The sequence below is a fragment of the Ranitomeya imitator genome, chromosome 4, assembly GCF_032444005.1.
Source record: "Ranitomeya imitator isolate aRanImi1 chromosome 4, aRanImi1.pri, whole genome shotgun sequence".
Taxonomy (NCBI): Eukaryota; Metazoa; Chordata; class Amphibia; order Anura; family Dendrobatidae; genus Ranitomeya; species Ranitomeya imitator.
The window spans coordinates 662,177,201-662,191,472 of record NC_091285.1 but is presented as its reverse complement, the minus strand read 5'-3'; the positions used below and the strand labels follow the sequence as shown (position 1 = coordinate 662,191,472).

Here is a 14,272-nt window from a genome sequence, read left to right as displayed (position 1 = left end):
ACATCCAGCACTCTCCTTACATCCAGCACTCTCCTCCTTACATCCAGCACTCTCCGCCTTACATCAATTACTCTCCTCCTTACATCCAGCACTCTCCTCCTTACATACAGAACTCTCCTCCTTACATCTAGCACTCTCCTCCTTACATCCAGCACTCTCCTTCCTACTTCCATTACTCTCCTCCTTACATCCAGAACTCTCCTCCTTACATCCAGCACTCTCCTCCTTACATCCAGTACTCTCCGCCTTACATCCAGCACTCTCCTCCTTACATCCTGCACTCTCCTCCTTACATCCAGCACTCTCCGCCTTACATCAATTACTCTCCTCCTTACATCCATTACTCTTCTCCTTACATCCAGCACTCTCCTCCTTACATCCAGTACTCTCCTCCTTACATCCAGCACTCTCCGCCTTACATCCATTACTCTTCTCCTTACATCCAGAACTCTCCTCCTTACATCCATTATTCTCCGCCTTTCATACAGCTCTCGTCTTCTCCTTACATCCATCACTTTCCGCTTTACCGCCATTACTCTCCACCTTATAGCTAATATTCTACTTCCTAGAACTACTACTCCTCATTATAACTACTACTCTTCCTATCATAGAAACCAACCCAGCTGCATATCAAATGCTAAGAGAATCGGACACCTCTTGGGGTGATCACCTCTCTATCTCACAGACCTGGGTAAAGCTTGTCCCCTTGCACTTTTTAGGTATTATCCTGTGTGATGCGTTCTTATTTAAAGGGACTCTGTCACCTGAATTTGGAGGGAACAATCTTCAGCCATGGAGGCGGGGTTTTGGGTTTTTTGATTCACCCTTTCCTTACCCGCTGGCTGCATGCTGGCTGCAATATTGTGTTGAAGTTCATTCTCTGTCCTCCGTAGTACATGCCTGCACAAGGCAATCTTGCCTCGTCTGTACGTCCGTGGAGTATGGGTTACTTTATTTAATGTGGTTTATTTATTCTTTTTGATATTTAATAAAGATTTATACTGTTTTTTAGTAAAATTATCGCCCGGTACTCCTTTTTCTCCTATTTGCCATACTCTTCCTACTACCCTCCTCTTATAGTGGTCTAGTATTGAACATGAAGAGTTTTCGTTATGACTACTCCTCTCCTGTATTCTCCTTCTTTATGACTACTACTCTGCTCCTCCTAATACTCTTCTTCTCATGTCTAATTCTCTTTCTATAAATATTATTCCTGACCTGAAAGTTTTACTATTTCGGGACTTGTTGGTTACAGGTCTTGATATACAGTTGTATATGAGATTTTATTTTTGTACTCAATACTTTTTATGTTGTTGAATCCTTTGTTCCTTTGTTTGTTTTGAAGTTCTTTTCAATAAAAACCAGATAAAACATAAATATTATTCCTCGATAACGTCTGCTCTTCATGTCTACTACTCTCCTCCTCCTGTCTCGCATTCTCCTCCTTACGTCTCATGCTCTCCTCTTAGTTCTACCACTGTCCTCTCTGTTCCTCATTCTCTCGTTCTCTGTCTCCTTCCTCCTCCCTCTCTCCTTATCGCTTTCTCCCCTTCTTCTGCTTTCTCAGACGGAAGCAGCTTGGGTCAGACATACGGAACTTGGTCGACAAGCGGTGGCTTTCTGCGGCGCCCTCATTACACAGAAGTCACACTTTGCTTTGGCGCTCCTTGTACCCAGCGAGGAGCCGAAGCTCACCTGTTGAGTCTTGTAAGGGGGGGAGCGCTGGAGAATATTTTTAACTTGCGAGCGTCTCTTGCCTGATCACGCACGCTTCTATGCAATTTTCCTCAGCTATTTACTTCATGTGAGGGAGCAGCAGTAGATTGAATAATCCCTCAACCCCTGGGATTGAACCTGCAGAAGAACAGGAGGTCTCCACCAGTCTTTGAGGTCTGCTGCATAAAACTTCTGCCTCGTTACAGACAGTTGACGTCTTGCTGGTCGGATTCGCAGAAGTATCCGTCAGGCAGGGTGCATGTGTCCACTGCTATACATTCACCTATAGACTTTCCGATCCAGCCTTGTTATGGGGGAGTCTGAGCCTCAGGCAGCCTCTGGCCAGAAAAAGGGCATCTTACCCACTATCCCGGAGAGGACATCCACCATGAGCACTCAAGAGGACGAGGCATTCCTTCCTGCAAGTGCTGAGCCCCCAATTCTGCGACTGAAGAGCCAAGAAAAATCTCCTCAGTCTCCTGTATTTTTCCCATGTTCTTCCCCGACCTACCTGAAGAAATTGCGAATCAATAGGAGTATTCGGGAATTCCGCAAACACCGGAGCCTTCAGTTTTGGTGAGAAAGATAAACCTTACTTCAAAATACTTCTGTTATGCAATATGGAGTAATATTACTTGAATAACAAAACGTTATATTCTCCCCAGATCTCCTCCTATTACTCCATATATCCTCCCTATATCTCCTCCTATTGCTCCATATATCCTCTCTATATCTCCTCCTATTACTCCATATATCCCCCTATATCTCCTCCTATTACTCCATATATCCTCCTATATTTCCTCCTATTACTCCATATATCCTCCTATATCTCCTCCTATATCTCCTCCTATTACTCCATATATCCTACTATATCTCCTCCTATTACTCCATATATCCTCCCTATATCTCCTCCTATTGCTCCATATATCCTCTCTATATCTCCTCCTATTACTCCATATATCCCCCTATATCTCCTCCTATTACTCCATATATCCTCCTATATTTCCTCCTATTACTCCATATATCCTCCTATATCTCCTCCTATATCTCCTCCTATTACTCCATATATCCTACTATATCTCCTCCTATTACTCCATATATCCTCCCTATATCTCCCCCTATTACTCCATATATCCTCCCTATATCTCCTCCTATTGCTCCATATATCCTCTCTATATCTCCTCCTATTACTCCATATATCCCCTATATCTCCTCCTATTACTCCATATATCCTCCTATATCTCCTCCTATTACTCCATATATCCTCCCTATATCTCCTCCTATTGCTCCATATATCCTCCCTATATCTCCTCCTATTACTCCATATATCCCCCTATATCTCCTCCTATTACTCCATATATCCTCCTATATCTCCTCCTATTACTCCATATATCCCCCTATATCTCCTCCTATTACTCCATATATCCTCTCTATATCTCCTCCTATTACATAGTAACATAGTAACATAGTTAGTAAGGCCGAAAAAAGACATTTGTCCATCCAGTTCAGCCTATATTCCATCATAATAAATACCCAGATCTACGTCCTTCTACAGAACCTAATAATTGTATGATACAATATTGTTCTGCTCCAGGAAGACATCCAGGCCTCTCTTGAACCCCTTGACTGAGTTCGCCATCACCACCTCCTCAGGCAAGCAATTCCAGATTCTCACTGCCCTAACAGTAAAGAATCCTCTTCTATGTTGGTGGAAAAACCTTCTCTCCTCCAGACGCAAAGAATGCCCCCTTGTGCCCGTCACCTTCCTTGGTATAAACAGATCCTCAGCGAGATATTTGTATTGTCCCCTTATATACTTATACATGGTTATTAGATCGCCCCTCAGTCGTCTTTTTTCTAGACTAAATAATCCTAATTTCGCTAATCTATCTGGGTATTGTAGTTCTCCCATCCCCTTTATTAATTTTGTTGCCCTCCTTTGTACTCTCTCTAGTTCCATTATATCCTTCATGAGCACCGGTGCCCAAAACTGGACACAGTACTCCATGTGCGGTCTAACTAGGGATTTGTACAGAGGCAGTATAATGCTCTCATCATGTGTATCCAGACCTCTTTTAATGCACCCCATGATCCTGTTTGCCTTGGCAGCTGCTGCCTGGCACTGGCTGCTCCAGGTAAGTTTATCATTAACTAGGATCCCCAAGTCCTTCTCCCTGTCAGATTTACCCAGTGGTTTCCCGTTCAGTGTGTAATAATGATATTGATTCCTTCTTCCCATGTGTATAACCTTACATTTATCATTGTTAAACCTCATCTGCCACCTTTCAGCCCAAGTTTCCAACTTATCCAGATCCATCTGTAGCAGAATACTATCTTCTCTTGTATTAACTGCTTTACATAGTTTTGTATCATCTGCAAATATCGATATTTTACTGTGTAAACCTTCTACCAGATCATTAATGAATATGTTGAAGAGAACAGGTCCCAATACTGACCCCTGCGGTACCCCACTGGTCACAGCGACCCAGTTAGAGACTATACCATTTATAACCACCCTCTGCTTTCTATCACTAAGCCAGTTACTAACCCATTTACACACATTTTCCCCCAGACCAAGCATTCTCATTTTGTGTACCAACCTCTTGTGCGGCACGGTATCAAACGCTTTGGAAAAATCGAGATATACCACGTCCAATGACTCACCGTGGTCCAGCCTATAGCTTACCTCTTCATAAAAACTGATTAGATTGGTTTGACAGGAGCGATTTCTCATAAACCCATGCTGATATGGAGTTAAACAGTTATTCTCATTGAGATAATCCAGAATAACATCCCTCAGAAACCCTTCAAATATTTTACCAACAATAGAGGTTAGACTTACTGGCCTATAATTTCCAGGTTCACTTTTAGAGCCCTTTTTGAATATTGGCACCACATTTGCTATGCGCCAATCCTGCGGAACAGACCCTGTCGCTATAGAGTCCCTAAAAATAAGAAATAATGGTTTATCTATTACATTACTTAGTTCCCTTAGTACTTGTGGGTGTATGCCATCCGGACCCGGAGATTTATCTATTTTAATCTTATTTAGCCGATTTTGCACCTCTTCTTGGGTTAGATTGGTGACCCTTAATATAGGGTTTTCATTGTTTCTTGGGATTTAACCTAGCATTTCATTTTCCACCGTGAATACCGTGGAGAAGAAGGTGTTTAATATGTTAGCTTTATCCTCGTCATCTACAACCATTCTTTCCTCACTATTTTTTAAGGGGCCTACATTTTCAGTTTTTATTCTTTTACTATTGATATAGTTGAAGAACAGTTTGGGATTAGTTTTACTCTCCTTAGCAATGTGCTTCTCTGTTTCCTTTTTGGCAGCTTTAATTAGTTTTTTAGATAAAGTATTTTTCTCCCTATAGTTTTTTAGAGCTTCAATGGTGCCATCCTGCTTTAGTAGTGCAAATGCTTTCTTTTTACTGTTAATTGCCTGTCTTACTTCTTTGTTTAGCCACATTGGGTTTTTCCTATTTCTAGTCCTTTTATTCCCACAAGGTATAAACCGCTTACACTGCCTATTTAGGATGTTCTTAAACATTTCCCATTTATTATCTGTATTCTTATTTCTGAGGATATTGTCCCAGTCTACCAGATTAAGGGCATCTCTAAGCTGGTCAAACTTTGCCTTCCTAAAGTTCAGTGTTTTTGTGACTCCCTGACAAGTCCCCCTAGTGAAAGACAGGTGAAACTGTACAATATTGTGGTCGCTATTTCCTAAATGCCCAACCACCTGCAGATTTGTTATTCTGTCAGGTCTATTAGATTGTATTAGGTCTAAAAGTGCTGCTCCTCTGGTTGGATTCTGCACCAATTGTGAAAGATAATTTTTCTTGGTTATTAGCAGAAACCTGTTGCCTTTATGGGTTTCACAGGTTTCTGTTTCCCAGTTAATATCCGGGTAGTTAAAGTCCCCCATAACCAGGACCTCATTATGGGTTGCAGCTTCATCTATCTGCTTTAGAAGTAGACTTTCCATGGTTTCTGTTATATTTGGGGGTTTGTAACAGACCCCAATGAGAATTTTGTTACCATTTTTCCCTCCATGAATTTCGACCCATATGGACTCGACATCCTCATTTCCTTCGCTAATATCCTCCCTTAAAGTGGACTTTAGACAAGACTTTACATAGAGACAAACCCCTCCTCCTCTCCGATTTTTACAATCCTTTCTAAACAGACTGTAACCCTGTTACATCCATATGGATATATGTTACTCCATATATCCTCCTATATCTCCTCCTATTACTCCATATATCCCCTATATCTCCTCCTATTGCTCCATATATCCCCCTATATCTCCTCCTATTGCTCCATATATCCTCTCTATATCTCCTCCTATTACTCCATATATCCCCCTATATCAACTCCTATTACTCCATATATCCTCCTATATCTCCTCCTATTACTCCATATATCCTCCCTATATCTCCTCCTATTACTCCATATATCCTCCTATATCTCCTCCTATTACTCCATATATCCTCCTATATCTCCTCCTATTATCCATATATCCTCCCTATATCTCCTCCTATTACTCCATGTATCCTCCTATATCTCCTCCTATTGCTCCATATATCCTCCCTATATCTCCTTCTATTACTCCACATATCCCCCTATATCTCCTCCTATTACTCCATATATCCTCCCTATATCTCCTCCTATTACTCCATATATCCTCCCTATATCTCCTCCTATTACTCCATATATCCTCCTATATCTCCTCCTATTATCCATATATCCTCCCTATATCTCCTCCTATTACTCCATGTATCCTCCTATATCTCCTCCTATTACTCCATATATCCCCCTATATCTCCTCCTATTACTCCATATATCCTCCCTATATCTCCTCCTATTACCCCATATATCCTCCTATATCTCCTCCTATTACTCCATATATCCCCCTATATCTCCTCCTATTACTCCATATATCCCCTATATCTCCTCCTATTGCTCCATATATCCCCCTATATCTCCTCCTATTGCTCCATATATCCTCTCTATATCTCCTCCTATTACTCCATATATCCCCCTATATCAACTCCTATTACTCCATATATCCTCCTATATCTCCTCCTATTACTCCATATATCCTCCCTATATCTCCTCCTATTACTCCATATATCCTCCTATATCTCCTCCTATTACTCCATATATCCTCCTATATCTCCTCCTATTATCCATATATCCTCCCTATATCTCCTCCTATTACTCCATGTATCCTCCTATATCTCCTCCTATTGCTCCATATATCCTCCTATATCTCCTCCTATTACTCCATATATCCTCCTATATCTCCTCCTATTACTCCATATATCCTCCCTATATCTCCTCCTATTACTCCATATATCCTCCTATATCTCCTCCTATTACTCCATATATCCTCCTATATCTCCTCCTATTATCCATATATCCTCCCTATATCTCCTCCTATTACTCCATATATCCTCCCTATATCTCCTTCTATTACTCCACATATCCCCCTATATCTCCTCCTATTACTCCATATATCCTCCCTATATCTCCTCCTATTACTCCATATATCCTCCCTATATCTCCTCCTATTACTCCATATATCCTCCTATATCTCCTCCTATTATCCATATATCCTCCCTATATCTCCTCCTATTACTCCATGTATCCTCCTATATCTCCTCCTATTACTCCATATATCCCCCTATATCTCCTCCTATTACTCCATATATCCTCCCTATATCTCCTCCTATTACTCCATATATCCTCCCTATATCTCCTCCTATTACTCCATATATCCCCCTATATCTCCTCCTATTACTCCATATATCCTCCCTATATCTCCTCCTATTACTCCATATATCCTCCTATATCTCCTCCTATTACTCCATATATCCCCCTATATCTCCTCCTATTACTCCATATATCCCCTATATCTCCTCCTATTGCTCCATATATCCCCCTATATCTCCTCCTATTGCTCCATATATCCTCTCTATATCTCCTCCTATTACTCCATATATCCCCCTATATCAACTCCTATTACTCCATATATCCTCCTATATCTCCTCCTATTACTCCATATATCCTCCCTATATCTCCTCCTATTACTCCATATATCCTCCTATATCTCCTCCTATTACTCCATATATCCTCCTATATCTCCTCCTATTACTCCATATATCCTCCCTATATCTCCTCCTATTACTCCATATATCCTCCTATATCTCCTCCTATTACTCCATATATCCTCCTATATCTCCTCCTATTATCCATATATCCTCCCTATATCTCCTCCTATTACTCCATGTATCCTCCTATATCTCCTCCTATTACTCCATATATCCCCCTATATCAACTCCTATTACTCCATATATCCTCCTATATCTCCTCCTATTACTCCATATATCCTCCTATATCTCCTCCTATTATCCATATATCCTCCCTATATCTCCTCCTATTACTCCATGTATCCTCCTATATCTCCTCCTATTACTCCATATATCCTCCCTATATCTCCTTCTATTACTCCACATATCCCCCTATATCTCCTCCTATTACTCCATATATCCTCCCTATATCTCCTCCTATTACTCCATATATCCTCCCTATATCTCCTCCTATTACTCCATATATCCTCCTATATCTCCTCCTATTACTCCATATATCCTCCTATATCTCCTCCTATTATCCATATATCCTCCCTATATCTCCTCCTATTACTCCATATATCCTCCCTATATCTCCTCCTATTACTCCATATATCCTCCTATATCTCCTCCTATTACTCCATATATCCCCCTATATCTCCTCCTATTACTCCATATATCCTCCCTATATCTCCTCCTATTACCCCATATATCCTCCTATATCTCCTCCTATTACTCCATATATCCTCCTATATCTCCTCCTATTACTCCATATATCCCCCCTATATCTCCTCCTATTACTCCATATATCCTCCCTATATCTCCTCCTATTACTCCATATATCCTCCTATATCTCCTTCTATTACTCCATATATCCTCCCTATATCTCCCCCTATTACTCCATATATCCTCCTATATCTCCTCCTATTACTCCATTTATCCTCCCTATATCTCCTCCTATTACTCCATATATCCCCTATATCTCCTCCTATTACTCCATATATCCTCCTATATCTCCTCCTATTACTCCATATATCCTCCTATATCTCCTCCTATTACTCCATATATCCTCCTATATCTCCTCCTATTATCCATATATCCTCCCTATATCTCCTCCTATTACTCCATGTATCCTCCTATATCTCCTCCTATTACTCCATATATCCTCCTATATCTCCTCCTATTACTCCATATATCCTCCTATATCTCCTCCTATTATCCATATATCCTCCCTATATCTCCTCCTATTACTCCATGTATCCTCCTATATCTCCTCCTATTACTCCATGTATCCTCCTATATCTCCTCCTATTACTCCATTTATCCTCCCTATATCTCCTCCTATTACTCCATATATCCTCCCTATATCTCCTTCTATTACTCCATATATCCTCCCTATATCTCCTCCTATTACTCCATATATCCCCTATATCTCCTCCTATTACTCCATATATCCTCCCTATATCTCCTCCTATTACTCCATATATCCTCCTATATCTCCTCCTATTACTCCATATATCCTCCTATATCCCCTCCTATTACTCCATATATCCTCCCTATATCTCCTCCTATTACTCCATATATCCTCCTATATCTCCTCCTATTACTCCATATATCCTCCTATATCTCCTCCTATTATCCATATATCCTCCCTATATCTCCCCCTATTACTCCATATATCCCCCTATATCTCCCCCTATTACTCCATATATCCCCCTATATCTCCCCCTATTACTCCATATATCCCCCTATATCTCCTCCTATTACTCCATATATCCCCCTATATCTCCCCCTATTACTCCATATATCCTCCTATATCTCCTCCTATTACTCCATATATCCCCCTATATCTCCTCCTATTACTCCATATATCCTCCCTATATCTCCTTCTATTACCCCATATATCCCCCTATATCTCCCCCTATTACTCCATATATCCTCCTATATCTCCTCCTATTACTCCATATATCCTCCCTATATCTCCCCCTATTACTCCATATATCCTCCTATATCTCCCCCTATTACTCTATATATCCTCCCTATATCTCCTCCTATTACTCCATATATCCCCCTATATCTCCTCCTATTACTCCATATATCCTCCCTATATCTCCTCCTATTACTCCATATATCCCCCTATATCTCCTCCTATTACTCCATATATCCCCCTATATCTCCCCCTATTACTCCATATATCCCCCTATATCTCCCCCTATTACTCCATATATCCCCCTATATCTCCCCCTATTACTCCATATATCCCCCTATATCTCCCCCTATTACTCCATATATCCCCCTATATCTCCTCCTATTACTCCATATATCCCCCTATATCTCCTCCTATTACTCCATATATCCCCCTATATCTCCTCCTATTACTCCATATATCCCCCTATATCTCCCCCTATTACTCCATATATCCTCCTATATCTCCTCCTATTACTCCATATATCCCCCTATATCTCCTCCTATTACTCCATATATCCTCCTATATCTCCCCCTATTACTCCATAGATCCTCCTATATCTCCTTCTATTACCCCATATATCCCCCTATATCTCCTCCTATTACTCCATATATCCCCCTATATCTCCTCCTATTACTCCATATATCCTCCTATATCTCCTCCTATTACTCCATATATCCTCCCTATATCTCCTCCTATTACTCCATATATCCCCCCTATATCTCCTCCTATTACTCCATATATCCTCCCTATATCTCCTCCTATTACTCCATATATCCTCCCTATATCTCCTCCTATTACTCCATATATCCTCCCTATATCTCCTTCTATTACCCCATATATCCTCCTATATCTCCTCCTATTACTCTATATATCCCCCTATATCTCCTCCTATTACTCCATATATCCCCCTATATCTCCTCCTATTACTCCATATATCCTCCTATATCTCCCCCTATTACTCTATATATCCCCCTATATCTCCCCCTATTACTCCATATATCCCCTCATATCTCCTCCTATTACTCCATATATCCTCCCTATATCTCCTCCTATTACTCCATATATCCTCCTATATCTCCCCCTATTACTCCATATATCCTCCTATATCTCCTCCTATTACTCCATATATCCTCCTATATCTCCTCCTATTACTCCATATATCCTCCTATATCTCCTCCTATTACTCCATATATCCTCCTATATCTCCCCCTATTACTCCATATATCCTCCTATATCTCCTCCTATTACTCCATATATCCTCCTATATCTCCCCCTATTACTCCATATATCCCCCCTATATCTCCTCCTATTACTCCATATATCCTCCCTATATCTCCTCCTATTACTCCATATATCCTCCCTATATCTCCTCCTATTACTCCATATATCCTCCCTATATCTCCTTCTATTACCCCATATATCCTCCTATATCTCCTCCTATTACTCTATATATCCCCCTATATCTCCTCCTATTACTCCATATATCCCCCTATATCTCCTCCTATTACTCCATATATCCTCCTATATCTCCCCCTATTACTCTATATATCCCCCTATATCTCCCCCTATTACTCCATATATCCCCTCATATCTCCTCCTATTACTCCATATATCCTCCCTATATCTCCTCCTATTACTCCATATATCCTCCTATATCTCCTCCTATTACTCCATATATCCTCCTATATCTCCCCCTATTACTCCATATATCCCCCTATATCTCCTCCTATTACTCCATATATCCTCCCTATATCTCCCCCTATTACTCCATATATCCTCCCTATATCTCCTCCTATTACTCCATATATCCTCCTATATCTCCTCCTATTACTCCATATATCCTCCTATATCTCCCCCTATTACTCCATATATCCCCCTATATCTCCCCTATTACTCCATATATCCTCCTATATCTCCCCCTATTACTCTATATATCCCCCTATATCTCCCCCTATTACTCCATATATCCCCTCATATCTCCTCCTATTACTCCATATATCCTCCCTATATCTCCTCCTATTACTCCATATATCCTCCTATATCTCCCCCTATTACTCCATATATCCTCCTATATCTCCTCCTATTACTCCATATATCCTCCTATATCTCCTCCTATTACTCCATATATCCTCCTATATCTCCTCCTATTACTCCATATATCCTCCTATATCTCCCCCTATTACTCCATATATCCTCCTATATCTCCTCCTATTACTCCATATATCCTCCTATATCTCCCCCTATTACTCCATATATCCCCCCTATATCTCCTCCTATTACTCCATATATCCTCCCTATATCTCCTCCTATTACTCCATATATCCTCCCTATATCTCCTCCTATTACTCCATATATCCTCCCTATATCTCCTTCTATTACCCCATATATCCTCCTATATCTCCTCCTATTACTCTATATATCCCCCTATATCTCCTCCTATTACTCCATATATCCCCCTATATCTCCTCCTATTACTCCATATATCCTCCTATATCTCCCCCTATTACTCTATATATCCCCCTATATCTCCCCCTATTACTCCATATATCCCCTCATATCTCCTCCTATTACTCCATATATCCTCCCTATATCTCCTCCTATTACTCCATATATCCTCCTATATCTCCTCCTATTACTCCATATATCCTCCTATATCTCCCCCTATTACTCCATATATCCCCCTATATCTCCTCCTATTACTCCATATATCCTCCCTATATCTCCCCCTATTACTCCATATATCCTCCTATATCTCCTCCTATTACTCCATATATCATCCCTATATCTCCTCCTATTACTCCATATATCCCCCTATATCTCCCCCTATTACTCCATATATCCCCCTATATCTCCTCCTATTACTCCATATATCCCCCTATATCTCCTCCTATTACTCCATATATCCTCCCTATATCTCCTCCTATTACTCCATATATCCTCCCTATATCTCCTCCTATTACTCCATATATCCTCTTATATCTCCTCCTATTACTCCATATATCCCCTCGTGCTACGTCATGGTATTATTTTTGCACTCCGCCTAAAATAAGTACAGATCCGTATATGGTTAAATTGTGAAATAGTTCTTGTTGGAGTAGATACAGGTGCTTCTCAGAAAATTAGAGTATCATCAAAAAATTAATTTATTTCAGCTCTTCAATACAAAAAGTGAAACTCCTATATCATATAGAGTAATTACAGAGTGATCTATTTCACATGTTTATTTCTGCTAATGTTGATGATTGTGGCTTACAGCCAATGATAACCCAAAAGTCAACTCAACTCAAATAGGCTTTATTGGGAGGACCAAAATACATTAAGTGTTGCCAAAGAAATAAATGTGACGGGGGGGTGGGGGGTGATTGGGGATTATGGGAATGGGGTGTTGGGGGAACAATTTGGGAAATAGTAGTCCATTTGGGGTTTTAAGCTCCTCTCAGCTTATGACATATGGTGACGTATTGGGCTGCGATCTCCTCTGTTGGTTCCTCTTCCCCCAGTAGGATGCAGAGTTTCCTCTCCTCGTCCATGGATGGGAAGTCCGGATTGTGAATGGAAAGTCTCTGGAAGTGGGAGGCTCTCACTGCTGAGTATTTGTTGCAGTGAAGCAGGAAGTGCCCCTTCGTCTTCCAGTGCCCCCTGCTGGCAGTGCTGGCACAGTCTGTTTTCCCGTGGCTTGTATGTCTGTCGGTGCCGCGCTATTTCCACCTCTAGACTGTGGGCACTCAGTCTGTATAGACTCAGGATCTGCCTGTCTTTGGGGTGATGTACCCTCTCCAGATATAGGGCCAGAGTGTAGTCCCTCCGCAGTGACCGGTAGTGAGTTTCTGGGAGTTCTCTAATTCACTCTGCCAACCCTCTATGTATTGCATCTTGCAGTTCTCTGAGATGTTCTTTATTTCGGCTTTTGTCCGGTTGTGTTGCTGACTTTGGTGGGACTAGCTGCTGGGGTTCGTGGCTTGCTCTGGGCTTTGGCTCAGTAGGACTTTATGATGGTAGGAGCTGGGGTTGCTTCTCTGTATGTGCGTCTGGTGTGATAGCACCCTATTCTTTATAGTTAGCCATAAGGGGAATTGGCCAACTCTGCCCGACAGGCTATATTTGAGGTGCTGCGATGTGCTTGGAGGAGATATTTGCAGAACTCCAGGTGGAAGACTTCGGTTGGGCTGGAATCCCACTTTGTGTGGTCTGGGTAAACCTCGCTACCATACAGCAGTATAGGAGTGATGACACTGTCGAATATCTTAAGCCAAACTCTCACCAGTGGTTTGAGGTGATACAGTTGCTTTCTGATGGCATGCACTCTTTTCCTTTCAGGGCCTCTGCTGCTTGCTTGAGGCTCCCGTTTTGGCTTGGCTCCAGACCAAGGTGTATATAGCTGTTGGTCTTCTCCAGTGTGGAACCATTTAATGTGAGGGTTTTTATTTTGGTTCCTCTTCTGAAAAAC

General features: G+C 41.1%; 2 protein-coding genes across 4 annotated transcripts in view; both read left to right on the top strand.

The window, feature by feature from the left end:
- SLC44A2 (solute carrier family 44 member 2 (CTL2 blood group)) overlaps nt 1-14,272 on the top strand; it is a 1,192,885-nt gene that overhangs the window by 875,223 nt on the left and 303,390 nt on the right. The window lies entirely within an intron of this gene.
- Nucleotides 1-14,272, top strand: part of PDE4A (phosphodiesterase 4A) — a 357,662-nt gene that overhangs the window by 208,794 nt on the left and 134,596 nt on the right. Inside the window, exon 1 of one of the 2 annotated variants that reach the window (XM_069767103.1) lies at nt 1,826-2,292. The exons of the other annotated variant lie outside the window; for it this stretch is intronic. Within the exon in view, the coding sequence (XP_069623204.1) occupies nt 2,027-2,292 (266 nt within the window). The 5' untranslated portion in view covers nt 1,826-2,026. Of the gene's footprint in view, nt 1-1,825; nt 2,293-14,272 lie in introns of those variants that run through there. 2 annotated transcript variants of the gene reach the window in all.